Source organism: Camelus bactrianus, chromosome 18 (genome assembly GCF_048773025.1).
Source record: "Camelus bactrianus isolate YW-2024 breed Bactrian camel chromosome 18, ASM4877302v1, whole genome shotgun sequence".
NCBI lineage: Eukaryota > Metazoa > Chordata > Mammalia > Artiodactyla > Camelidae > Camelus > Camelus bactrianus.
Window position 1 is genome coordinate 13,483,378 of NC_133556.1, and position 26,861 is coordinate 13,510,238.

General features: G+C 51.4%; 3 protein-coding genes and 1 non-coding gene across 7 annotated transcripts; 2 read left to right on the forward strand and 2 right to left on the reverse strand.

The window, feature by feature from the left end:
• Positions 1–638: 638 nt before the first annotated feature.
• On the reverse strand, positions 639–5,900 carry AHSP (alpha hemoglobin stabilizing protein). 2 transcript variants are annotated; one of them, XM_045508292.2, is made up of 4 exons: positions 5,828–5,900; positions 1,492–1,561; positions 1,241–1,315; positions 639–1,006 (listed from the first exon to the last, which is right to left on the reverse strand). In XM_045508292.2, the coding sequence occupies exons 3-4, from the start codon at positions 1,313–1,315 to the stop codon at positions 803–805; spliced, it is 279 nt and encodes a 92-aa protein (XP_045364248.1). In that variant the 5' UTR covers positions 1,492–1,561; positions 5,828–5,900; the 3' UTR covers positions 639–802. The 2 variants fall into 2 exon arrangements, with proteins under 2 accessions (XP_045364248.1, XP_010970704.1); XM_010972402.3 differs by lacking the exon at positions 5,828–5,900 and adding an exon at positions 4,625–4,776.
• RUSF1 (RUS family member 1) lies at positions 4,807–20,170 on the forward strand. 3 transcript variants are annotated; one of them, XM_010972404.3, is made up of 13 exons: positions 4,807–5,159; positions 5,360–5,474; positions 10,064–10,109; positions 11,746–11,778; positions 11,864–11,969; positions 14,182–14,283; positions 16,214–16,284; positions 16,363–16,547; positions 16,630–16,687; positions 17,075–17,145; positions 17,941–18,084; positions 18,184–18,261; positions 18,699–20,170. In XM_010972404.3, exons 1-13 carry the CDS (start codon positions 4,860–4,862, stop codon positions 18,794–18,796), a joined length of 1,407 nt encoding a protein of 468 aa, XP_010970706.2. In that variant the 5' UTR covers positions 4,807–4,859; the 3' UTR covers positions 18,797–20,170. The 3 variants fall into 3 exon arrangements, with proteins under 3 accessions (XP_010970706.2, XP_045364246.2, XP_045364247.2); XM_045508290.2 differs by having other exon boundaries at positions 18,650–18,775; XM_045508291.2 differs by lacking the exon at positions 18,699–20,170 and adding an exon at positions 18,359–18,643.
• On the forward strand, positions 9,820–9,892 carry TRNAD-AUC (transfer RNA aspartic acid (anticodon AUC)). The gene has a single exon. It is a non-coding gene; the product is annotated as a tRNA-Asp (tRNA).
• Positions 18,863–25,581, reverse strand: SLC5A2 (solute carrier family 5 member 2). The gene is made up of 14 exons (XM_010972403.3): positions 25,427–25,581; positions 24,806–24,877; positions 24,625–24,729; positions 23,572–23,736; positions 23,166–23,271; positions 22,356–22,436; positions 21,990–22,219; positions 21,555–21,690; positions 21,215–21,322; positions 20,938–21,088; positions 20,646–20,814; positions 20,352–20,567; positions 19,424–19,553; positions 18,863–19,343 (listed from the first exon to the last, which is right to left on the reverse strand). The coding sequence occupies exons 1-14, from the start codon at positions 25,550–25,552 to the stop codon at positions 19,117–19,119; spliced, it is 2,022 nt and encodes a 673-aa protein (XP_010970705.1). The 5' UTR covers positions 25,553–25,581; the 3' UTR covers positions 18,863–19,116.
• Between the last annotated feature and the right edge of the window lie 1,280 nt (positions 25,582–26,861).

The window sequence follows — 26,861 nt, forward strand, 5'->3', positions numbered from 1 at the left end:
AAGGGGGGTCTAGTCTGGAGAATGACAAGAGAAAGTTGAGGCAGCAGGGAAGAGGGACAGGAATCTCCACTTCCCAATGGTGGGGGCTGGGACTGAGGGGTGATGGAGCCAAAGGTTTTCCCGTCTGAAAAATAAGGAATGTGCTGAATGATTCTCAAGATCCCTTCCAACTCGAAATCAAGCGATACTCCGGGAGGTATTCTGTGGTCGTCTTTTGAGTCAGAATATCCTAGAACATTGTCAAGCTGGGGCTAAGGGCAGGGGATTGAAAAATCGAGCCGGGAGGACACTTGATGCCACCTATAGTAGGAGAACAAGGCTGGGAGATTCCATCAACTTTCTTTTAGACATCGTGTCACAGGGCCACAATTTCTGTAGAGCCTCTACCTCCCTCTTTTTGTCTACGACTCCCCTTCTCCTCCCTCTCCCCCGCCAGCACTTACTTTTTGCTCTCTGCAGGCTGGCCCCTCCTTCAGGCTATTTTAATTAACTGCTCAGTGGTTACTTAAGTCTGCAAACCTCTGCTCTAAGGAATTAGATCTCAAAGATCATATCCAGGAAGCAGGGCTGAAGGAAAAGGGACCAACTGTCTCCATAAGCCAGGGATGGAAACCAAAGAAGAGCCGAAGAGCCAGGAAAACCATCAAAACCAGTACTGATGTTTACTGAGGTGTCAGGGTACAGCAACACCACAAAGGAGCACAGCCTGAGGATTGAAGAACACAGAGGCAGCATCTAAGGGTTTCTTAGAGACGCAGCCTTGGTCTCCGGGCCAGGAGAAAGACAGTGGGTGATCTGGTGCTCACAAGGACTTCAAGAAGTTCCTGTATTTGTCCAGGAAAGAGGCAGCCAGAGTAGTCAGCTCTTGTCGAAGTTCCTGCAGGGCCCTGTCCTGTTCTTGCTGCTCCCCCACCATCTGCTGCCTGTAATAGTTGATGTAGAAGTTCACCCAGTCATTTGCCACAGTCTCCATGGCTTCTTCAGAGATGACAGGATCAGAGAAGACCTGGAAGCAGGGTGGGGATGGGGCAGGATTTGGCAAGGGAGATGGTGCTCAGCAACGTGACTCAGGAATAACCACAAACTCTGACATCGTCTTTTCTCCCATTTGTATTCCCTATCTCTAGTTGTTGTCATCAATGCCACCATCACCCTCCTGGCTCCAAATTTTCTCCCTTCTTTATCCTCACCCACCTCCCAACACCCCAGGCTTGCCCTTAAAACAGAGCAGCAGGCTTACCTGCTGATTGAGCAGAGTCTTAAATTCCTTTATTCCTGCAGAAATGAGATCCTTGTTGGTCTGAAGAAGAGCCATCTGCATGGTTAGAAAAAGAGATGGAATTTAAGTATCCTTTTCCCCCACCCCAGGGTATTTCCTTCAGTTCCCTCACTCCTCTTTAGGATCCCTGGGGGCCTGCAGGGCCACCTCTCCTCCACCATCTTTCCAACCCTGCCCTGCTCTGAGATCATGTTTCTCCCAGGTTGGCTCACCTTCAGGTCCAATGGTGCTATGTGTGTCTCACCCACACTTCTTAAGGTCTGGATGTCCTTTTGTGACAAGCTAGATGTAGACAAGGAGTCAAATATCAGCCAAAGAGGGAAACACCCTGCATTTAGATCCTGAGAGAGGGTGATAGCTCAACCAGGGGAGTGGAAGGAGGGCGAGGCTTCCCTGAAATTAGAAAGATAGCAAGGCCAAGAAAACAGATAAGTGGGGAGACCCAGAAAACCAGACCAGGGACAGATCCTTGCCCTCTGCCCCACATCTCAGAAATCAGGCTCCAAATGCTAACAAAACTAATAGTCACTGATCCCCTGTTACATGACACACACTTTTAAAATCATCCCAACAAGTGATGGCAATTATTCTCCTAATTCATAGATGATATATTAAGAGCAGCTTATGTTATACTTCTCATTTGTGCCAGGCATTGTTTTAAGTGTGTATTAAGGTATTTATCCTTATAAAAAATTCTATTAGGCAGGTACTAATAATAGCCACATTTTGCAGCTGAGCCTTCTGGAAGATGGGGAGACTGGCCTCTACCAGGCTGAATTCTGCAAGAATGGAGACACATTTGCCTTTTTCTCTACCATATCCTCAGGCACTCAACAAAGCAGAAATGCTCTTTTTCTTCTTTTTAAGTATCTTCCTAATGTTATCCATTTTTAATAGATTTTTTCAAATTTCAAAATCACCCTATTCTAATTGAAATAAGTGAAACATTACAAAAATGCACACTGAAAAAGTTGATCCTTTTTGTTTCCTCCCCCGACAAAGTAACCAGCATTAAAAATAAACTTTCCTGCCACATCTTTCTTCATTCAAAATCCAACATTTCTAGGCACCTATACACTCATACTTTTCTTTTTTTAACATATTTTTATTGAAGTATAGCTTACAATGCTGTGAATACACTCATAGTTGGTTGATTTGTTTTTTAAGTTTATAGCATTTTCTTAATTAACCTTAATTAATTTACAACAAAATTAACTTCGTTTTGGTGTACAATGTACCATGTATGGATTTTAATACATAGATTCATGTAACTGCTATCAGGATACAGAACATTTCCATTGCTCCAAAAACTCCTTAAAGCTACCCCTTTGTATTCACTCCCACTCCCATCCCCAAACCCTGCCAACCACTGATCTGTTCCTCATCACTGCAGTCCTATGATGGAATCATATAGTAGGTAACCTTTGAGACTGGCTTCTTTTGCTCAGAATAATGCCCTTATGCTCCATTCACGTTGTTGCAAGTAGCGGTAAGTTGTTCCTTCCCACTGCTAAGTGTGCATCATATGGATACACTGCAGTTTGTTTATTCATTCACCCACTGAAGGATACCTGGATTGTTTGCAGTTATTGGCAAGTATGACTAGCGCTGCTATAAATGTTTGTGTAAGGATTTTTGTGTGAACATGTTTTCATTTATTTAGGGTAGGAAGTATTTGTTACCACTAGGAGAAATAATTGCAATACAACTTGACAAAGAACATGTATACGGAATTTAAAACAAACTCTTACAGTTCGATAATAAGACAACCCAGTTTTTTTCTGGCTCCAGAAAGCAGATGCTAAGGGCTAAGTAAGTGCTACAGTGAACAAGGGTTGCCATGGTCTCTGAGCAGGGAACAGTCACCGTGGACAATGATGATCAGTAAAGCCGCGAGGGTTGGTAAGTAGCATGACTGTATATCTCAGTTCACCCAGGACAGCTCCAGGCTGTTATTTCAATGTGATTATTAATGGTGCCTCCTTTAACTCTCAAAAATCCTGATTTGGACAATACATTATATGATAGTGCTGATCATGAGGGCCCTTGACCTGCCTTATATGGAACAAAGAACCTGACATTTGAATACTTGACACTGACTCCATATATCAGTCAACACTTAAACAGCATGTACTATGTGCCAAATGTAGTTTAAGAGCTTTACATACAGGACTCATTTAATCTTCATCCCAAGCCTATGTGGTAGGTACTAGCATTATTCCCATTTTACACATGAAGAAACTGAAGGACAGAATGATGACAAATTTGCCCAAGATCTCACAGATACTTAGTGATAGAACCTGCATTCAAACTAAGGCCCTCTGATGGAATTCATTCATGGACGTTGGCCTCAATTCAGTACACCCACAGAAGCTAATATTTTATACACACACACACACACACACACACACACATATATTTAATTTTGAGTTTTCCATTAGAGTGAAAAATTGAAGGGACACAAAAAATTTAATGCCTTGGGTCTATATCAGCCTCAGAGACTCTGTATAAGTCTTAGATAAGGCGAGGTGGGGTAGAAGAGCATTCCAGGCTGAGGTCCATGAGGAAGGTGATAGTTTGTAAGAGTCAGAAGTTTCAAGCAGGGAGTCAAACTGGAGGGGGGGGGCCTCCAAGAATGCTAGGCTAAGGAACCAGGATATTGAATTTCCTGATAAAAAGAGGATGCTTTTTGGCAAATTTCTACTTTGAAGTCAGTACATTGCACTGGATAGGAAGGAGAAAGGGAGAGAGGGAAAGAGAAAAAGAGGTGAGGTGGGAGGGAGTGAAACGCTGTCTTTAGACTTTCTCCCTGATTTCGTAGAACTTCTCCCCCAATAAACACACAAGAGCTTGCCTATTTCTCCTGTTTTCTGACACTTTTAACTGAAATCCCCTGATTTTCTCATTCCTCAGATGTTCTTAGGATCCCTTCAAAAATAATACTCTTCCAGCTGGGGAGGGCTGAAAGACAAAAAATTTCTAGTGGAGGGCCAGAGATACCCAGAAGGAAAACAAAATCAAAACAAACAAATGAAAAAAAAAAAACCCACAACCAAAAAGAGAAGCTTAACAGGGCCTCAGGGATCTCCTGGTCCATTGTGCATGCATGCATTCATTCATGAATATCTTTTACGTACCTACTATGTGTTGGGTACTCGGGATAGAATAGGAGTAAAATATAGTTTCTGGCCTCACAACAAAGAAGGCACCTGAGACCCAGAGAGGGACACTGACTTGCCTAAAGCCACACAGCTTAAAATTCTGGGGCTACACGGGGGTCTCAACACAACGATTCCCTAGGGACGCCCTCCTCCCTTCTCCCCGTAATTGGAAGTCGCGGGTTACCGCAATGCAGGTACTTCCAGGGCCTGGTGGGCCAAAATGCTACCCAGAACCAGGGCGGAACCAGCCCTGGGAGGTCGAGGCCGGGGCGGGAGGTGGGAGAGGAACGATCCAGTTCTTGGACTGGCCGACGGCCCTTTCGCGAAGGAAGATTGCCCCTCTGCAGCCGCCGTAGGGGAGTCGGACTCGCAGTCCCGCCACGTTTCTCATCGCGCGGAACTGAAGGGAGGGATCGGGGATGGCTGACGTCGCGAGGCGTGAGGCCCCACTGTGCTCCGAGCAGTTCGGCTCCGGGGCGGCCCGGGGTTGCCGCCCCGCCGCCGATGGGAGCCTCCAGTGGGAGGCCTGGGGGCGGCGCTGGTGGGGGTTCTCCGGGGCCTTCACAGGGAAACCCGGAGGACGAGATGGGGGCGGAGGGGTGGCTCCCGGGACGGCCTCCCCACCTCTGTCCCCGCTCCTGGCCGTGTTTCTGCCGCAGGGCTTCCCCGATAGCGTCAGCCCGGACTATCTGCCCTACCAGCTGTGGGATTCCGTGCAGGTCAGCCCGGCCGACGGGGAAAGGGGGCGACATGAAGCCGGGGGCCGGGGAGATAGTGTGCGCCGCCTCTCCCTCCCCACATACAGACTGGGGATCCAGTGCCGAGCTGTGACACGTCCCAGGCCACACACCAAGGAGAGCTGATAATAGATCTCCATACTCCTGTGCCCACGCCTGATCCCACTTCTTTTCTTCTCCAGGCCTTTGCTTCCAGCCTCTCGGGCTCCCTGGCCACCCACGCCGTCTTGCTGGGCATAGGGGTAGGCAACGCAAAAGCCTCAGTTTCAGCTGCCACGGCCACCTGGCTTGTGAAAGGTGAGCTGGTTTCCTGGAGTCTCACCTGTCGCTCCTCTCAGCCCTACTATCTCTCTGGCTTCCTCTTTTTTTACTCCGACTGAGAAGCCCGGCTCCTTTCCGCCTCTATCAGTCTTTTGGCATCTAGCTCTGGGCTGTGATGAGTATATTTATGCATTCCATTAGATCCAGGAGCCAAGTTTCCCCAGGTCCTAGAATAGTGTGCCTTGTACCTTGTTAAACAAAATTCAACTGAGTAATTTTAAAGATTTCTATTGGCTTTACTCAGCGATTGATTAGTCACCCCCGGCTGGAATGACCTCACCCCCCTCCCACCCCCCGCCCCGCAGTTGCACTCTGTTCCCTGTACTTACTGTTCAGTGTCTCTTAATCATCTGAAGCCCCGATCTGTAAGTTAACCGTCCCCTCCCCTTTACTCCTAATCTATGGAGGACTGCCCAAGAGTTCCGTTATTGAATAAAACTGCCAGCTGCCTGGGGTGTAGGAAATCAGTTAATTCCAGACAAAAACAATTTTGTAATAGGTCGTGAGTGGCAGAGAGGAGGTTCTGGGAAGGGTGAAAGGCATTTTTAGATCCTCTGGGATACTGGATGATGTTATAAATAATAACTATAGTAACTACCTGTTGAATGTGTACAACTTTTTGAAAACTCACTAATGGGAAAAAAAGATAGTTTTGTACCATGCCACCTAGAGAGTGAAGTAGAGAAGAAAAGGGCAACTGTTCCACATCAGGAGGGCCCATGGCGCTCTCTGCTGTCTTTCACTACTGTTCCCATTGGGGATTTAAATCAGACCCAGGCTAAGGCTCATACTGCTCCTAGCATCAGCCTGGCCACATCTCTAGTGAGTCTCCCTGGATCTTTTGGAGACTCTGGAGGCTCCTGCTTATACCCTCCCCATTAAGACAAGCAAACTGTGTAAATGTGAGTCACCTCTGGATTCTGAGAGTGCAGATCAGTGGAGAAGTGGTGGTGATCTGTGACTCTTGTCCTGGTTGTCTCTTCTTTTAATAATAATAGTTCACTAGACAGTACTTCTTATGTGCTGGTCTTTAAATGTATTGACCCAGTCTTCACAGTAGCTGTGAGATAGGTATTGTCATTATCTCCATTTTATAGATGGGGAAACTGAAGCACAGAAAAGTCACTTGCCCAGAGTCACAGCCAGCAAGTGGTAAGGCATGGATTTGAACTCAAGACGTTTAGTTCTAGAGTTCATTTTCATGGCCCACATTGGGCTCAATTTGGAATTTTTCCCTTGCTCTCCTGTTGGCTGTTTGGAATGAGGTAGGAGCTTGGGTCAGTAGTTTCACATCATTCCTAGCACTTTAATCTTATCACCAACACATTGCCTATATATGGCTTCAGCTCAGGCAAGTTATTAAGGAAAAAACAAGACCATTTTAAGAAGTGAAAAAATATCCACTTCCTTTAGAGCCTGTTGTTGATATTAAAAGAAGCCCCCTTAGTTAGAAAGGATATTACAAACTTATTTCCACCAAACATGGGAAATCTATGCAAAGCTTTATATAAGAAACTCCCTTGGTTTCAGATATACAAATGTTAGCCACTATATATAAAAATTGATTTTAAAAAAGTTTTTGCTGTGTAGCACAGGAAACTATATTCAGTATCTTGTAATAACCTTTAATGAAAAAGAATATGAAAACAAATATATGAATGTATATGCATGACTGAGACATTGTGCTGTACACCAGAAATTGACATGTTGTAACTGACAGTACTTTACACACACAAAATAAAAACTCCCTTGGAGTTTTTTGATGTGGTTACTTTTAGTTATAGATCTCTTAATGGAACATGCTGTTAACTGTTATAACTAGCAATAGTAATACTACTAGCAGCCAGTATTTTGGCAGCATACTAATCTGTGCAGCAGCCATAGTAGGTAGATGCCATTATGAATACCTTTTTCAGAGGGGGAGGCTGAGGCACAGAGAAGTTTAGTAATTTACCTAAGGTCACATAAGGCCAGGATTTGGACCCAGTTGGACTGACTCCTGTGTCCTACTCTTAACCACCACACTCTTTTGCCAGTTAGCATTTTAGAGTGGAGCCAGGTACAATTTGTGGACAGCTGATCCCTTACTAGGACTCAAAGAGTTTTTAGGTCTTACAGCTCAGCTAATTGTAAGTGAGGCAAAAAGGAGCAGGTGGAAATGAAGTTTCCTAGTCGACTGGACAATGTTGACTTTCAGATGATAGGGAGGCTGTGTGTCCTGACTGCATCCTAGTGCCAACTTCCAGGTTCTGACAAAAGCCCTGAAGACTGCCTCCAATGAAAAACAAAGCAGTCACCCTTTCTGCCAAGTGGTCCCTGTATGGAGGACATACACACTGATTGGGGAAGAGTGTGCAGTCAGAGGGAAGAAAATAGAGTCTGGCTCTGTCAACCAATAAAAGTAATCTGAGCCACGTTCAGAGTCACCAAGATGATCCAGTACAAGAATCTTGAACAATAAAATTTTTGTGTCAAATAAGAACTACTTAAAAGGAAAAGGGTAGGTGAGTAAGAGAGGGAGGAGGCTTCTGGAGCCACGCTGGGAAGTGTTGCATCAGGGACAGACGGGACAAAAGTACAGAAGCAGAGCAGGCCAGAGGGGGACTGTGTTGTCTACATGCCTCCGAATGAGGAAGCCGCTGCTCAGCCCCAGCCGATTGTAGCAGTGAGAGGAGGCAGGCCCCGTGTTACCATGTCTTCAGGTTCTTCTAGGAAAGCTATAAATCCAGATTTTCTGGTAAAATGTCCCATTTTTGTACACCTGTCTTCTCTGAGCTTTAGTTGCTTCATCTGTGAAAGGGAATGATCCCTCTCAAGCTCATAGGGTCATTGGGAAGATTGAAAGGCGGGGGCATTTCAGGTGTCCACTGGAGTGCTTAGCGGTCTCCTTCAAATCCGAGGTTGGGTAAAGATGTCTAGATAGAAGGCATCGAGGCCGAAGGATGGCGGTTGTGGCAAGGGAGGATGAGAAGAACGTTTCCAATGAATGGGGAAGGTTTGCCTGTGTCACCACCTTTGTATATTGTGGGAAGTTCCGATCCCTCTTGCCCACAACCTTGTTCTCCTTGCCTCCCATACTTAAGGGTCCCTGCCCTCAAGCTCAAACAGGTTAGGGGTCCTCTGCCCACTGTATCTGTCCTTTCCAGTGCCCAGTGTATGAAGCCTTCCCAGTTTGAGTCTATAACAGTCCTTTGGGATCCCCCTGCTGGGCTTAACAAGTACTACTCTCAGCATAAGGTATGGTCTGAATCGGGAGTTGGCAAACTTTCTGTAAGGGACCAGATGGCTTTGCAGGCTATGCAGTTTCAGTTGTGGCAACTTGGTTTTGCCACTGTGTTATGAAAAAAGCCATAGACATCTAAACGAAGGGGCACAGCTGTCTTCCAATAAAACTGTTTACAAAAGGGCATGGAAGCCCACAGATCACAGCTGACTGATCCTTGGTTGAAGTCAGTGTTTTTCATAGTGCTTGCTCTCTGCTTTTACACTGGCCTTTGAGCCTGGAACCGTGACTCTCTGGGTCTCTGTAGTGTCCCCCATACCTCATATAGTGCCTGGCACAGTAGGTAGCCGGTAAGCACTTGTTATGCAAATAAAGATCTAGTGGATTCCAGAGATTACTCTGAGTCTCCCCAGCCTGAGGAGGCCTCTCCCTCTGCCCCACACCCCCAGCTCTCTGTCACCAACCTGCAGTTCAAATCCTTTTTATTTGTTTGTGCTCTAATGACCACCTGGAAACCACTGCCCAACTTAAGAGCTAGACTATCAATGGTAACCTCTGAACTTTTCACACGGAATTTTCTGCTTTTTAAAAAAATACTTTTACTGTGTATGTGTATGTATATATATGTATGTGTGTGTGTGTATCCAAACACTATATTGTTTGTCTAAATACTATATTGTTTAGTTTTAGTTGTTTTTAGGGTTGTATGAAGAGTATGTTGTGCTGTATGTAGTCTTTATGACTTACTTTTTTATGCAAGATTGTAATACTAGGATTCATCCATGCTGATGTGAGCAGTTGTAGTCCCTTGGATTTCCACTGCTGTCTAATATGCCCCTGAGTAAAGGTACCAGAATTGATTTATGCACTTTCCTGTTGATGAGCATTTGCATTATTCCCAGTTTCTTACTGTTATTAACAATGCTGCAAACAACATTTCTGGCCCCTGTCTCTTGGTGTGCTTGGATACGTAGTTCTCTTGGGTACGTAGTGGGAAGCTGCTATGTCTGGGCACTTCTGATCCCATCACACAACTGCGTCTGTCTAGAACTTATGGGACCAGACTGAGCGCCCAAGATAAAAAAGCCATCTCAGGAGGTAGGATATAGCTCAGTGGTAGAGCATGTGCTTATCATGCACGAGATCCTGGGTTCAATCCCCAGGACCTGCATCAAAATAAATAAACCTAATTACCTCTCCCTTCAAAAAAAAAAAATAATTAAAATAAATGTTAAAAAAAAAAAAAAAGTAAAAGCCATCTTGGTTCCAGGCTCTGCCAGGCCCCACAGCCCTCAAGGGTCTTGCTTGTTTCTTACTGATTCCTTGTCTCTCTTTCTCCCAGATTCAACTGGCATGCTGGGTCGCATCGTCTTTGCCTGGTGGATGGGGTGAGTTTGTCTTCCTGGTCAGGAGACTTCTGGCCATTGTCTCCAGACAGGAGTTATGTCTCTCTCAGCCCTGGCTGTATTGTCAGCTCCCTCAGCTCTCCCTCTTTCTTATCAGTATCTAGGGGAGGGGAGATTTAGCAGTTAACATCATCAGAGCTAAGGAGTCTTTAATGAGTAGTGTAGGTGGCCGGCCTAGGGTCACAGAGCAGGGAAGCCACAGAGACGTTACTGTGATGAGATCTGCCTTCAGGAGCGCTGATGTGCCCCTGTGCTGCCCATGATGGAAAAACACAGACAGCCACAAGGCTCTGAGTGTCCTCTGCTGGCTTGTTAGAAACTTGAATGTGACAGTATTTAGCCCAAAAAGAATGACTTTATTCTAGAGGCTACTGTGGTGGCTTAGATACTTGGTTGGACTTTGCTAAGTTGAGTGGGGAGTGGCCTTGGGCAGGTCTTGGGGATCCCTGTCCCATGTGGGGCCCACGTCACCATTTGTCTCAAAGGGATGGAGAGTCTTGTGTTGCCTGCTTCCTCCTGGAGTCAGTGCTGGGCAACCTCAGGGGTGATTTAGCATCTGCCATCAATTGCAGTTGTGAGGGTCACTGAGATAGTTTTTGCAAAGTGCTTAGCACATAATAAGTGCTCAGTAAACACTAGCTGCAATTACCAGCTCTAACCGTGCCTCACAGGCTCTCCGTGTGTTGTCTCTAATCCTTACAACAACCTTGCAGAGTAGGAGTGAATGTGTACATTTTCCAGATGTGAAGCAGACAAAGTCCCACAGCTTGTAACTGGTGAGATGGGATTTGAACCTAAAGCCTGTACTCTTTCGTGGCATCAGGCAGAGCCCTAGACCAGGCCCATGTGTCCTAGTCCTGCCTGCGCCATATACTCGTTCCCTCGGGAGCTCCCCACGTACGTCCCATGCCTCACCCAGGAAGGCTCCCTTTCCCTCTAGGACATTTCAAATCAAGGGTTAAGGCTAGTGCTGCAAATTCTGAGTTGGGTGGTGGGCTGCAGCATCTCCTGCCACTGGGATCTTGGAGAAGTGGTCTCCAGGGTTTGTGCTCAGGCTGGAGAGTCACTCAGCCTGGCACAGGAGGGGACATCCATGGTGTCGTGTAATAGAGATATCCTAGACCTGGATGTCAGAGCCTGGTTCTTTCTCTTGGCCTTCCCCGCCGGCCCTGACTCTCTGTGTTATCCAAGGGAGGTCATATCCCCTCTCTGGGCTGGTTATCTGTAATATGCAGGGTGTTTACATGTAGTGTTTACAAAATATTTGAATTTCTTGCTGGGTACCCTCTGTAAAGCAGGAGGAAGAAGAGGGGGGATGGCAGAGGAACCAAGGATGGCCTCTCTGCAGGGAGGGCCAGAGGGTGGGGAGCAGCCACAGACAGTTTTTCCTTTGGTACCTCATGGGTTAGTAAGGGGGAAATACTGAGTGGCCACTGAAGGGCCTCCAAGCTAACGGGGGCATTTCAGTCAGCATTGACAAGGCGTCGGGACAGATGTCTGGCTGGGGTGTGGGTTTTCCTGAGCCCTCCTAACCAAGGCCTTAGGATGGCCTGCAGTGCCCACAGGATATGCTTCCTGCTTAAATCCAAATTGCAAACCAACCTCTCCTCCCCAACAGGAGCAAAATGGACTGTAATGCCAAGCAGTGGAGGTGAGGAGGAGGGGCTGGAACCGAGGGGAGGGGAGACTTCAGTGATGAAGGTCTCTGACCTCTGACCTCTGATCCCTTCCCCCAGGCTTTTTGCTGACATCCTCAATGATGTAGCCATGTTCCTCGAGATTATGGCTCCCATATTCCCCATCTGTTTCACCATGACCATCTGCATCAGCAACCTGGCCAAGGTACTCACTACACCCAAGATACCTGCCTTGGTGGTGCTGGGTCTGGGCTCACTGGGGGCCCGCAGGTGAGCCCAGCCTGGGCCCTGTGTTCATTTCTAGAAGTGAAAAAGTTCAGCTCTTTCTTCTTGGACCCAACCATATTTTCTGATCCTCCTCTAGCCAGACAGCCTCCAGAGCCTGAGATGGTCAGTCTAAGGTGGTGTTTGGAGCCACGGGATTGGTGATGGAGCTGAGAGATAGAGGAGGTGGTCCGGTGTCAGCATCTTGGGACTGGCTACCTTTCATTCCTGCAGTGAAATATTTGTTGAGTGCCTCCTGTATGTTTGGCTCGGAATATGGACCACACATAATTAAGCAAATATTTATTGAATCATAGCTAGAGGTATTCCAGATGAGAAGTGTAGGAGGCTGTAGGAGGATTCAGCAGGGAATCTGGCCTGATCAGGGGATGCAGGAAGGTCTCCCCTGGGGCTGGGTCCTGAGGAATAAGTTGCAGGTGCAGGCTGGGCGTTCTGAGCAGAAAGAACAGTGTGGCTCAAGGTCCACTGGCAAGACAGACACAGACCGAAAAGCAAGGTTGGAGGGGAGCGGAGTGAACCCGAGCTCTTCTTCTCTGCCAGGCTGCTCACCCTCATGATTCCTTCAGGTCATCCTCATACAGATGAGGAAACAGAGTCTAGCAAGGTTCAGTAAAGAGGCGAGCCTGTCTTCACCACAGGGTCCAGTACCTAGCAGAGTGAAGACTCTTAAGAAGACCTGTCAGATCCATCTCAGAGGCCCATCCATCTGTTCAGAATCACTCCATGTTTCTCCTCAGGGCAGCAGTGACATTTGGGATACAGCAGATCTTTGTGGTGGAGGACACTGAGATTCCCTGGCCCAGGCACTAAATGCCCTGCACCCCTTCCCCTCCAGGGCAGGTAACCCCAGGGAAAATCACTGCTGTCGTTGTATACCCAGAATTGTGACCTCTGCCTGAATTTTGCACTAAATGCCACATCTGGGGCCTTAGTCTCTTTATCTGTCAAATAAGGGACTAGAACAGGGCCCTGAACTTCCCCCTCCCCACCCCCACCCCTCTCTAGAGTTCTAGTCTCAGTGACCAGCACCTCCATCCCCCAGGGACACTGGCCGGAAGCCTGGCTGTCATCCATGCCGTCACCTCCTCCCCACTCACCTGCCACCCTCAGCTAAACCTCCATTCAATTCTGTTATTTTCCCTCTTAAGTCTCTCCAGGCCTTTCATTCCTCCGTCCCTGTATCACCTGCTGGTTCCTTGTTGCTGAAAAAGCACATTTATTTGCAGAAAAGTCACATTTATTTCCTAGATCATCTCCCTGCATCTGTTCTTAGCCTCTTCAGTCCTCATAATACTTTTAAGAGTGGAAATCAAATCAGGTCACTTCCCTGCTCTTGGTGTAAAGACCTTAACAAGACTTCCAAGGTTCTATGTGATCAGGTCCCCACCCATCACTCCAGCCTCATTTTGTACCACAGTTCTCTTACCTTCAAACAAATTCTGCCTATGTAATAACTAGTTTATTTATCATCTAGTGATTTATGAGCTTTGTGAGGGCAGGTTGTATCTGAATTCTACCACACAGCACCTAAGTCTGTATCTGACATCTAAAAGAGATTTGCTAAATATGAATGAAGGTGACAGTGGCCCTTCAATGAACTTTCAATCTCTGAGGGAGAGATCCAGGTGCCCTGGGAGGTCAGGGCCACTGGTGTGGGTTTTGAACTGGCCTGGAAGTCTCGGCTAAGCCTTGACTAGGGCAGGAAGAGTGGAGTTAGTTCCAGACATGCAGAATGTAAGCATGAAGTTGGAAACCAGAGTGGGCCTGGGAGCTCAGCAAGGGGAAGGTTGCAGCCAAAGCAGAAGTTGGAGGCTGGGGAAGTTCTGGGCTGAGAATTGTCTTTGGGCCTTCACCTTGGGGAAGGAAATTGACTTTCCTTGGGGCTGGGCCCACGGGGTGGTGTGGCAAGCAGACCTTTAGTTCTCTCCTGGGAATAGACAGAGGAGGAAGGCCTAGTGGAAGTGCGGGGTGAGAGCAACGCACCGAGGATAGCATTCAGAGTTTCGCTGTGGGGTGGCCTGAGGCCTGGTTTTTCTCCAGCTGGTTCGAGCCATTTATTTGGCTCACCCACAGAAACACCTGTGTTGCCACCCAGTGCACTGAGGCTTTCCCGCTCCCCTTTCCCCACCCAGTGCATTGTGAGTGTGGCTGGCGGGGCCACTCGGGCCGCGCTGACCATGCATCAGGCCCGGAGAAACAACATGGCCGACGTGTCAGCCAAGGATGGCAGCCAGGTGAGCAGCCGGAAGTGGAGGGACGGTGTGGGGAGCATGGGGTGGGGAGGGATATCAGGCCAGGTCATGATTTGGGAGTGAAGAGAAGCACCTGAGTGCTCCTGGGGGTAGGGGTGGGAGACACGCAGGAGAACTGTGGGTGCTCCTTGCTCTGCCTCTTAGGATGGGTAGTCAGGTGTAAGGGCATGGACTCTGGTGGCAATAAGTCCAAATTGATTATCTCAGCACTTGCCCACTGCCCATGTGGCGAAGAGCGAGCCCTTGCCCTGGACCTCACCCTCTCTAGGCCAGAGCCCCACCCTGGGAGGTGGATGTTCTGATCACCTGAGGCCCCATGTGTCATAGCACTTGGCAAGTCAAAGAGTGCTCAGCGTGTGAGGTGGCTGGGGTCACTGGCCAGAGGCCTCCACTTGGCAGTTCAGCAAGCCCCTCCAGCCCAGCCCCTCACCTGATCAAAGGAGCCTGGACTGGGGATGGGGACACCCCTGAGGCCGAACCCTACAGGTATTAGATCCCCCCATACCCCTGTGCTAAGTGCTTGTGGGAACCGTTTAATTCTTAAACCAAGCCTATGAGGTAGATATTGTTATCACCTCCATTTTATAGATGGGGAAAGTGAGACCCAGGGAGGTCAGAAATGTGACATGGTTTTCTTTGACACTGAAGCAATTCAGCCACCTCTGTTCCATCCAGTCCTGCTTTCTGGCCTTCTCTTATATTGTTTTGTTAAATAGAACTTCATTGAAAAAAAGTTAAGACTAACTCCTTTCAATAATAACACAAGTGAATATTTATCAAGCATTAACTATGTGCCAAGTATCTCATTTGTATGAACTCACTAAATCCTTGCAGTGGTACTGTACGGGAAGCGTTCATCATGGCCACTACAGATGAGGGAAGAAGGCAGAGTGGTTCAGTCCTTGGGTACTCTTGGGCACGTCCCTGCTCTCAGGAGGTGGTCGGACAAGTTCTTCCCCATCATCCCTTCCACAGGTTGTTAGGGAAGAGAAATAAGTAACACCCAGGCCCTGCTTTTAGGATCTCCCAGCTCCAGGCCTGCTGTCTCTCACCTGCTCACTTTCTAACCTGCAGCCCCCACCCCACCCCCAGGCTGTATTGTCCAAGGCGTCAGGGCTTCCTCAGCTCCCGGAGGCAGTAACATCACTGGGACAACCCCGGACGTGTGCTCAGGCCCCTGCTTTCTGCTGATGTGGCTGCTGGGAATGACTGTTCACACCCAGGGGAGAGGAGGTCCCTCTGCTCCTGAGCTCCCACGGCCCTTGATCCCCAGTTTACTGTCACACCCACAGCCTTTATTTCCAGCTGTCCCCACCTCCCGTTGCCAGGGCAGCTGGGTAAGAAGAGCTCTTGAGTCTTAGGCCCCACTCTGTGCCAGGACTGATTCTCCCGGGACCCCCATAGTCAGGGACACCAGTCTAGATGCCTCTGTCATGATGAGTTGGGGGTGGTGGCCAGGGGTCTTTCCCCTAGGGTAAGCTCAGTCAGGCCATCTCGGGCCACCAGAGGGGTCATCACATTGATTCCCAAGGGAAGTTTGGATCTTGTGCTTTTCTTCCTGGGTGGTTCCTTGACCCGTTTGAGACCAAGGGGCTGAGGGGATTGGCCATTTTAAAGACCAAATAAAGTAGTTCTACTCTGTGGAAATTTACTTGCCTGAGTGTAGAGCTACTCAAGCAACTCTTGCAAAACAAAGAAGATATGTTCCAAGGGCATTCCAAGGTCATTGCACTCTGGGAGAGAAGCAGCTGGTATCTTAAATGACACCAAAAACATTAAAAATTTACTCGGCACCCTTATCAATGTATGGAGCCCTCTGGGGCGGGGAGAAATTTGGAGAAAGGCACTCAAGGACATTCAGTCTGGCCTGGAGGGAAGCCCTCCAGCTCCCAACCCCTCTGCCATTTTTTAGGAGACGCTGGTAAGCCTGGCAGGGCTCCTGGTCAGCCTCTTGATGCTTCCCCTGGTGTCTGATTGCCCCCGGTAAGCCGCGGTCTGGGGCAGGGAGGAGGTGCCCCCTGGGCCTCTGCTCCTGTTGAGCATCTCACTCTCTTTTCCCAGCTTAAGCCTCGGTTGTTTCTTCTTCCTCACTGCCCTCCACATCTATGCCAACTACCGGGCCGTCCGTGCCCTTGTCATAGAGACCCTGAATGAGGGCCGGCTCTGGCTGGTCCTGAAGCACTTCCTTCAGAGGGGAGAGGTACTTGGCCCCACAACAGCCAATCAGATGGAGCCGCTGTGGACAGGTGACCCAACCCCTTGGTCTCAAGCTTCCTGTGGCTCCTAGTCTCTCCCCTGCCTGGGCATCCTGACTCCAGCTTCCCACAGGTTTCTGGCCGTCTCTGTCTCTGTCCCTGGGGGTCCCCCTACACCACTTGACCTCCAGGTGAGTGGCCCAGTGTCTCCTACCCATCACTACTGCCACCCCTACTCCCCACACATGCTCCCGATTCTGATCATACACTAGCCTCCCCTGGCCAAGCCCTAGCATTCTGGTTCTTTATTTCCACTGAACAGACTTCGGGGTCAGTGTGGGTGCCTGACGGCCGCAGGGTGTATAACATAGACTAGATACAAGGGATATATTTGTTGGATGCAGGAAAAAAGGAGGGATTGATGGTGGGGCTGGGTCACAGCTGAGGGATGGTCAGAAGGAGGTGCAGGACAGATGAAGTGTGGACAGTTAGGGTTAACAGGTGGCTGTGCAGTTGACTGGATGTTCACGCCTGCCTTCATTTTCTCCTCCTCCACTGCACACTCTTCTTCCCTTCAGTGTCTTTGAGCTGCAGCAGCTGGTTGAGGGGCACCGAGAACCTTACCTGCTTCGCTGGGACCAGTCACGAAGTGAGTTCATTGTGTTCTCCCAGCTTTAGACTCACCTTCCTGGGGTCAGCCTCTCATCCCTCCAACTCCAGGGCCCCTACCTGCTGTCCTGAAGGGGGCTCTAGACTAAGATCAGATGCATTCAAATTATAGCTGCATGCCCCAGTGAGATTCACTTTACCACTCTGTAAAATGGAGCTAACAATACCTGCCTTATCTGCCGTGTTTTTATGAGGATCCAATAAGGTGATTGTGTAAAAGCACTTTTTACATTGCAGCACACACAAATCAGGTTATGACCTTTGGTTATCCCTGAAGAACCACTTTCCTCTCCCATCTGGGGTCACCTCTCAAGGAAGCAAGTACTGAAGTTTACTAGTCTGCTGGTTGTGTGTTAAAAGGTTAAAGCCATTAATGACATGCAAGGGGGGAGGGTGTAGCTCAAGTGGTAGAGTGCATGCTTAGCATACACAAGGTCCTGGGTTCAATCCCCAGTAACCCCCTCCAAAACTAAATATGCAAACTTAATTACCTCCCCCCCAAAAAATAAAAAATTAAAGGCATGCAAAATAAACCCACCTCAGGGAGCTGCTCTGAAGCTGTATTTGGGAATTGGGTATTTCAGCTTGGCAAGAGCACTGGAAGCAACAGGAGATGAAGTTGGAAAGAAAAAAGACGAAAGATGGCCTTCTGTGCCAGGCCAGGGCCTTTGGGGCAGACAGAGGTGAAGCAAGCTCGTAGGGTTAGGGTTAGGATTACAGAGTATTTGGGGAGGTGGGCCTTCCCTGGTACCAGTCTGTCCCTGGGTCTCTCCAGACCAGGTACAGGTTGTCCTGAGCCAGATGGCAGGCCCTGAGACTGTTCTAAGGGCTGCCACTCACGGGCTGGTGCTTGGAGCCCTGCGGGAAGATGGACCCCTCCCATGGGAGCTGGAGGAACTGAGGAACCGAGCACGGGCAGGTAGGTGACCATCTCACAATCTAGGCTGCTTCTGACTCAAAGAGGAAGCACTCTGTTCAACTTGGAGAACCTGAGTGTCTGGTTCTGCACCCACTCCAGGTCCTGAGAAAGAGAGCTGGGTCATTGTCAAGGAGACGCACCAAGTGTTAGACAAGCTATTCCCAAAGTTCTTGAAAGGTAACATCCTTCTGCTTCATGGCTCCTTGGCCTCTGAGGCCTTCTCCCCTCGCCTGTTCCCCTCCCCACCCCTCTACCTGGCTTTCCCTGTCTGCAGGATGGGGAGCTTAGGATGGTGTCTGAGGCACCGTCAGTGCCGACAGTCTGTGTGATCCCAGTTGGCACTGGAGAACGGGGCGGAGCGAGGCTCACAAATCACTGAAGGTGCTTTCATCTAGCACCTACTTCATTCCAGCCCTTTTCCATGTGCTGCTCGGTGAGTTCTGGCTGCAACCAGGTGAGGTTTTAGCCTCATTTTGTGCCAGAGATCACCCAGCAGAGGCAAGGGGAGCCCAAGCAGCGCACAGAGTGTGCACCCAGCCTGTGCTGCTCCCTGTCCCGCCCCCAGGGTCAGCCCAGGGTCTCCTCCCCAGCAGCACCGTGTGACCTCTCCCCAGGACTGCAGGATGCGGGCTGGAAGACTGAGAAACACCAGCTAGAGGTGGATGAGTGGAGGGCCACATGGCTCCCGTGCCCAGAAAAGAAGGTCTTGTGAGCAGCCCCAGCCTGAGGCCCAGTCTCAGGACAGGAGCCTGGAGCAAGGACACTTGGGCCACAGCAGGACATGGAAAAGATGGTTTTATTTTTACTTATGGGAAGTGCTGTGACCGGTCAGCCAGGACCTCACAGGAAGTGACTGCCTGTCAGATGGACTGGGCCCTAGGCAGAGACAAGGCAGAGAGAAGGGGTACCGGGGCCTTCCCCCACCGCTCTCCTGCCCCAGGCCCTTCTCACCACTGCATGCTCCCCACCCCTACTCATTGTGAGGCTGAGCACTGCCCTGGCTGTGGCTCGCGGTGTCCAGCACGGTTGGCCTCAGGCATAAAAGCCCCAGAGGAACGTGGCCACGGCCATCATGAGCAGGGCATTGAGGTTGACGACACGGGCCCAACTTGGGTCCTCACTGATGTCCTCCAGCCGCTTGGTTGCTGCAGCCATCTCCTCCTGGGTGGGGGGTGGGGGACTGCCTGCCCCACCCCTGCTCATTCCACAGAACCAGAGCAGGCACTGGCGGAGCAGGCCCGGCTTTGGGGATGGGGCCTCTGGGAGAAATTGAGGCCTGACAGTTAGTCTGAGGAAACTTCCCAGCTCCCTCACCCAGACACCCGGGGCAGTGCCTTACCCTCCATCTCCACTGCGTGTTCAGGACACCCATTCTGTACTGGGGGTGAGGCTGGACCTTCTAGCTCATCAGCATCCAGGTCCTCCCGCTCCTCCTTGCTGTGCCGAAGACTAAAAACCAGGCGGTGGAGCTGGGGAAGGGTGGGAGCAGGCACTGAGTGGCAGTGCCATCCCCCACCCCAGATCTTGATGTCTGTTGTCCACTCTGGCCCTCCCTAACCTGCCTGTGTCCAGCCCGCACACCCAGCCCAGGCTCACTCCAGGCTGATCTTCCATGGCTGCCCTTTGCCTTCAGACTAAACCCAGACTCTTCAGCTGGGCATTTAAAGCTCTGGGCCTTGCTGGCCCCTCTGCTTCATCACCCCAAGTCCCCTGTCTACACTCACAGTGGTAGTGCTTTAGACTCCACTCTTACAATCTCGATTGCATGGTGTCCTTCCTGGGGGAATTTGCTCAGAGGGTTTCCTTCTGCTGCCTTACCCCTTCTCCACCAGTGGAATCCTGCCCATCCTTCCGGGCCCAGCTCTCTGTCCTGCCCCCCAGTCGGCTCTGCCCTGGAACACCTGCCTTACAGCAGCGCAAGACCAAAGTGGGCTTTCAGGATGGCACTCTGTCCCTCTCTGCCACCAATCAGGTCCTGTGTTTTTAGTCCCAAAGGCCATGCCAAGACTCTGGGGGCCTTAGCCTCCCCCAAAATCTTCAAGCCACCTCCAAACCACCTCAAATAAATGTCATTTAAATAAAAACATTGCTTTGTGCTTGCTTTGCAAATGAAGCTTCAAACTGGACTCCCAGCCTGTTCTCACCAACCCTCGGTATAGAATTCAGGTCCCCCCTGCTGAGTGTTCCCAGAAGCAGGACAGACAGTGTGAGGGTGGGGAGGGCTGCACTGGCCAATGTTTGGTGCCTGTCCAGAGGCCGGCACTTACATGCTTGCGCGGGATGGGTGGTGTGCACAGCGAGACCACAAGGGTGAGGAGGCCGGAGCAGACGAAGAGCACGATGGCGAAGTAGAGGTAGTGCACGCGGCAGAGGAGCGCTGGGCACGCTGAGGGTCGCACGCAGCTGCCAGAGCCAAAGGAGAACTCGGGAACAAGGCGTGCCAGACCCATCAGCAGGCCCCCAATCAGTCCCCAGAAGGCGCCCTGTTGGGGGAGAGAGTGGGTCAGCCTCCTCGTGTGTCCAAGTCCTGCCCCGAGCTCACAGCATAAACAGGTGCTCACCTTCTCATTGACGCGGGGCACGAAGAGCGCCAGCACGAAGACGGCCGACACCGGCGGCGCCAGGTAGCTGGAGACCGACTGGATATAATCAAAGAGCTGCCCACCCTGCGCCGCCTGCACCACGGGGAGCCAGGCCACCGACACGGCCACGATAAACACCACCCAGAGCCTGTGATGGGTGGCCATCAGGAGGTTTCACTCAGGACCCCGGCTCCCCTTGTCCCCTACTTGGTGCTCCTAACCCCCACCCAGGGCTGACTCATGGGGGAAGAGATGGAGAACCCTGGCCCACCGTCCTACTAAGAGCAGCTCGCCGTCGCCCGCGCGGGGCCGCAGGCGCGTGTAGATGTCCATGGTGAACAGCGTGCTGCTACTGTTAAAGATTGAGGCCAGCGAGGACATGAGCGCGGCCAGCATGACCGCCAGCATGAGGCCGCGCAGACCTGCAAGCCGATGGGAACCGTGAGTCTGGGGCACTAGGGGGTCCCCGGAAGGTTCCCGGCTGGGCAAGGGGTGACGCCTCCCATTGGCGCCTACAGGCAGGGGACAACCCGGGTGCCTGCCCTCACCGTTGGGCATGAGCTTCACGACGAGCCGAGGGTAGGCGATGTTGGAACACCCCACCTCAGTGCCGCAAACGCGCTTACACACCTCGGGCACAACGCAGGCCACCTCATCTGCAGGAAAGAGGGCACGATGCGCCTAGGATGGGGACCTCGTCTGGAAATTTGGATCCCAGAAATGGGGACCGGGAATCCCAGTGGAGGAGGGATGGGACCCCTGATGTGAGGTGAAACTGGATGGCCCAAATCTTAGGCTGGTAACGGAAATGGGAGACAAGCATCTTGCACAAGAAAGGGGCTGGATAGGGCACAGGACTCTTGGTCGGGGCGGGGTTGTAGACGTTACCCGGGTAAAGAATGCGGCTGATCATGCCCGGCATGACCATGAGGAACATGGGCATCAGCTTCAAGTAGCCGCACAGGATGCAGCCAGCCTTGATGTGGGTCAGGTTTTTCCCAGCCAGGCAGCGCTGCACTATGACCTGCGACGACGGGCGTTCAACTATCTGCATCCAGTCCCGGATACCCCGCCCCTCCGGTGTTGCCTCAACTGGCCTCTAATTCAGGCCCCGCCTCTGGCTCAGCGAAGCCATCTGTTCAGCTCCCAGCGCAGACCCCGCCTCTTGGATCTGGCTCCATCTGGTTTAACTCCTTCTGGCCAGCTTCCCGCCCCCTGGGACCACACTGTCCACCTAGTTCAGGCTCCACCCATCTCAGCTCCTCTCAGGGAGGTTCCGGTTCTGCCCTCGCCAGGCTGCCCGCCCAAGCCCTGACCCCGCACCTGGTCGCTGCACCAGTACCAACTTGAGACGATGGTAAGCCCCAGAAGCAGCGCGGGCCACGGCAGGTCCCCCGTCACAGGATCCCGGAGCAGGTGGTAGGAGTCGGGCCGGGGTCGAAAGCAGGAGCTGGAGATGTTGCCCACCGCCGGATCCTCGGACACCGTCAGGGATGTCATTGCCCTCAGGTATTTGTCGAAAAGCCCCGAATACCCGCCCACCTCGTGGAAGGCTGTGAAGACAAGGCGTCAGGGGACCCGGCGCCCGCGACAAGGACCTCCCTAGGACCCAAATGACGCCGATGCGTCAGGTTGAGAGCTCTGCTACTCGCGACCTCCGCGCCCCTCCCCCATCGACTGAGCCCGTACCGTAACCCATGAGGACGAAGGCTCCCGCGAGAATGACGAAGGTCTGCACGGTATCCGTGTACATCAGTGCTGCCAGCCCTCCTGCAATGGGTCAGTGGGGACAGCCCAGACTGACTGCCTCTAGTACATACAGTGTCTCTGTGCGAGCTGGAAAAATGTTCCCTTTCCTGGAGGGCAAATTTCAAAACGATAGCCCATTCTCTGGGCTCATGCACACCTGCATCAGGAGGCAGGGCTTGGTGAGCACAGGATGGCTGAGTTTTAGACTCCACTGATGCCAAGTGCCCTTGGCCAGGAGCCCAAGCGCAGGACCTCCACTATCCGCCCTCCTCTAAGCCCGTTTTCTCATCTGTGTAATAGGAGGAGGTGATTCTCTAAGGCCCAATTCTCAGTTCCATCCCATGCAGGGCCGGACCCTCAAGCTGACCTTGGCACCAGGCCCCACCCACGTTGGTCCAGCATCAGGCCCCAGGCCCCATCCCGGGATCCTTGGACCAGCACTGGGTTTAGTGAGTTATCCTGGAGTGCGGCCAAGTCCTCTCTCCCCTCCCAGGTGTTCAAGAAGGGTAAGAGCTGTTAAACCTTCCTTTTTGCCCAGGCCCAGGAGGAGCTCAGAGTCTGAACTTCCAATGCAAATCCAAGGAACGTGGAGAGAGAGGGGGAGTTTGCTTTCCAAAGATCATCACATCACACTTAAGAACTGCTGCTGTTTGCTTTCCTCTGGGGACTCCTCTAAGACCCACCCACAAATCCACACTCCTAGCATGGCTAAGGGGCCCACTCCCTTCCCTAAGCCTCTGCCATGGCCACCTGTCACAGTGTAGATCATGGTGATCACCAACAGCGCAATGACGGAGGCATAGATATTCCAGCCCAGAGCCTGTTGAATGAATACTGCCCCGGAGAACATGTCCACCTTGGAAGAAAAAGCGAGCATGCAAGTCAGGACCCAGGGGCCAGGGCAGGGACCCAGGTCTACCTCCTGTCTAGACCACAACACTACATGGCCACGCCTCAAAGGTTCCCTCATTTTTTGATGGCCTGGCCTTCCCAGATGCCTCCCGCTGAGGCCCTGTAAACCTATTCCTCCCAGGCTCTGCCTCTATGACACTTCTTACAGTTTGCTCCTTGGACCCGCCCCCTCTGGGCTTTCTGGACCTCCACTGGAAGGCCCCACCCTTCCCAGGATCCCGTCCCGCCTGACGCTCGTGCGCACCGAAATCTTGGTGAAGATGTACAGAAAAAGCGAAAGCACCGACAAGTAGAGACGGATACGATGGCCGCCGAAGCGCTTGCGCAGGTACTGCGGCATCGTAATGACGCCCGCGGTCAGGTACACCGGCGCGAAGAGCCAGCCAAGTAGCAGCACCACGAACAGCGCCTGCGAGCACAGCGCGACAGCTAAGAGTGACTCCCTGTCTGAGATTCTGCCATAAGCATGTCCTCACCCTTGATGGGTCTGAGGAACCTTCCCCTCTTGAACGTGCTACTCCAAAGTAAGGTCGCATGAAGGGTCCAGAGGACACAAATATGGAAGATGTCCCTGGGCCTTGGGCATTAGGGACAAGGTCTTGATATCTTGTAGGGCCCTTAAATAGAGCCCTTCTTGCCCTCCCAGGCCATGACCCTTGGCCAGTCCCTCCCAAGATGACTCCTATCCTCCCTGCCTCCCAGCGCCTGAATCCAAGCACAGACCACTCAGCCTGACCCCAGCCTCTGCCAGGAAAGACCCCCTCCCCTCTCCTCTCCACCCCTCCAAACCTGCTGTCCCTCAAGGCTCAGCTCAGAGGACTTCTCCTCCAGGAAGCCCTGAGGTGAAGCCCTGATCTCCCCATCTCTCCGAGGCGAGCCTCAGTCCCATAGCTGCATCTCCTGCCCTCTTCTGTAAGGGGCTTTAATTTGGCCCAGAAATCCTCACACGCCACAGCTTCCAAGAGCATCAGCACAAGCACTTCACGATCTTTAAGGCTGTTCACCTACTTCAGAGAGGAGTAACTCAAAGCCACAGAGCGTGGTGGCTGGTCCAAGCTCATATGACAACAATGAGTCAGGAGCAGGACCTACCCCTGCCCTGAAAGCGGTCATCTCCTACATCCCTCTGCCTCCAAGCTCCATGTGTGAGCTTTACTCGAAGCTCAGCCCCCACCTCACAATTGAAGTCCTGCCTCCAGTTCCACATCCCTACCTCTTCTACCTGGAACCTCATGAGGTGTGACCCTTTGGGGGTTCCCAATGGGGGTGGGGGCCATTGGCACAAAGAGGGGCTCACATTCCATTCAAATCCAGCCACAGCCAGGCCGCTTGCTGCACCAGTCCCTGCTAGTCCCACAAAGTGGCCGCTGCCGATGTTGCTGGCAAAGAGAGAGGCCCCGACCTGGGCGACCAGAGGTGGAGATGAGCCAGGCTGCTTCTCTAGGCCTCCTCCCACTCCACAGCCCAGCCTTTCTCACCGGCCACCACACCATGCTTCGTCCTGCCAGGAAGTAGCCACCAACGGTGCCTCTGTTGGTTCTGCACATGGACTAGGGGAGAGGAGTGGGGAGAGACCTGGGTTTGGGGCCCATCTTTGGACCTCATTAGCCTCCTCAACACATTCCTCAGCCTTGTTTCAGGCTGAAGATTAACCAGAGTGCAGGTCCTCTTATGGTTCACACACCACCCCCACCTCCTCCAGCCTCTTCCCAGGCACCCAGACCCACCCTGGCCCTAACCTAACGTCCAACTCCCCAAGTGTGGCTGGGTTAGGTCTGACTTTCTTGGGGGCTTTGGATGAAGGTTTCTGGTCACTCAGCCATTATGTAGACAGGGGAACAGAGACCTCATTTAGAGTGCTGTCCCTGCTGAAAATCCACTGACCCCTTCAATTAGCTCAATCCAAAGGTGGGCAGACAAGGCATGAGTGTGGGCTGGGCTGCCCTGAGACTATTAAAGTCTTATTGCCTTTCCCCTCTGCCACCCCATTTCTCCCTCAAAGATCCAGGCATCCTTCCTCTACCACACATGGGGTGTCCCTGAGACTTTTCCCCTGGGTCCCAGAAGCAGGTCCCCAGCAGCAGTCCCCAATTTCTCACCCACAAGCCGACACCAATGACCAGCAGGAAATAAGCCGTAATGACCAGGATGTCAGCAAGGTTGTCAATTAGGGCCCTCTGGTCCCCCAGCCCTGGTGCTGAGCCTGCCTCTGTGTGTTCCTCCATTCTGCCCAGGATCTGCCCCTCAAGGCGCCAGCCCCTGGATTCCCCCCGGGGAGGGATTAATGGTTACCTCAGGGGCAGTGAGCCGACAAGTCCCCCTGGCCTTATCCCCCCTTCCCGGCTTTGTTTAGCTGAATCAGGCCACATCGAGGCCGAAGGCTGGTCCTGGGGAGCTGGACACTTTCAAGTTCAAGAACACTCCCCTTCCTGGGCCTTAGGCTCCACCCCTCCCCCAATGTCCCGGGATCAAAATCACTTCTTTCACCCACTAAAAATGCCTACCTTTCATCTTCCACCTAGGGAAACTGGCTGAGCCAACCCCCTGCTTCTGACTAATCCAGAGGGATCATTTTCAAACCCAAATCAGACACTGTCACTCCCCTGCTCAGAAACCCTCCATAGCTCCCCATCACACTCAGGAGGAAGCAGAAGTTCCTCAGCCTGATGTTTAAGGCCTTCCATGCCCTGACCCCTGCCCACCATTCCCCTCACTCATCCATACCAAACTTAGACTGGAATCACCTTTCCTCCCTGCTCCCTGGCCCTACGCAGCCCCTGAATTCTCATAGCCCCAAACTTTTATATAAGCTGCGCTGTCTGCTTAGAATGCCTCTCTGCCTCCCAAATGGCCAACTCCTACTCAGACTTTACTGCCCAGCCTCTTTAGGGAAGATAGCATCTCTTCATGAAAGACTTCTCTGACTTTTCTGATACAGTCTGAGCACATTTTGTGGTCCTTGTCTGGGTCCAGGTCAGTCTCCCCAATAGACCAGAGAATCCCCCAAAGCAGAAAACGATCTGATTCATCCCTGGAGTCCCATTGCTCAGCACAGGCTTGGATACAAGAAGGGGGGTGGTTTAAATATCTGTACCTTTGCCTTTCTAGAATTGACCAGACTTGGGTGTCTGATTGTAGTAATTGGGTTCTTGCCAGAGATGGGGGAACAGAAAACAATATTTTAGGGGACTATGATGAGTTAAGTTTAGGGAATGCTTTCATTTTGGTCCCTTCAAAAGCAGGCTCTAAGATGAGAATTGGGGTGTGAGGACTTTACTGGGGAGCTGATCCCAGTAAGGACTGTGTAGGGGTGGGGAAGAGACTAGGAATGGCAAAAAGCCTGTAAAGGGTGTGTTGATTAAAAGGTGACCACTGTGACAATCCCAGTGGGGAGCCTCTGAGACACTGAGGGGAACTCACCTCAGAATTGACCCCCAAGGGTCCAGAAAGCTAGCATATTCAGCAATCCCTGTCTCTAACTGGCTGGAGATTACAGAACCTCCCTCCACCCACTCCAGGCCTGCTGGGCATAGG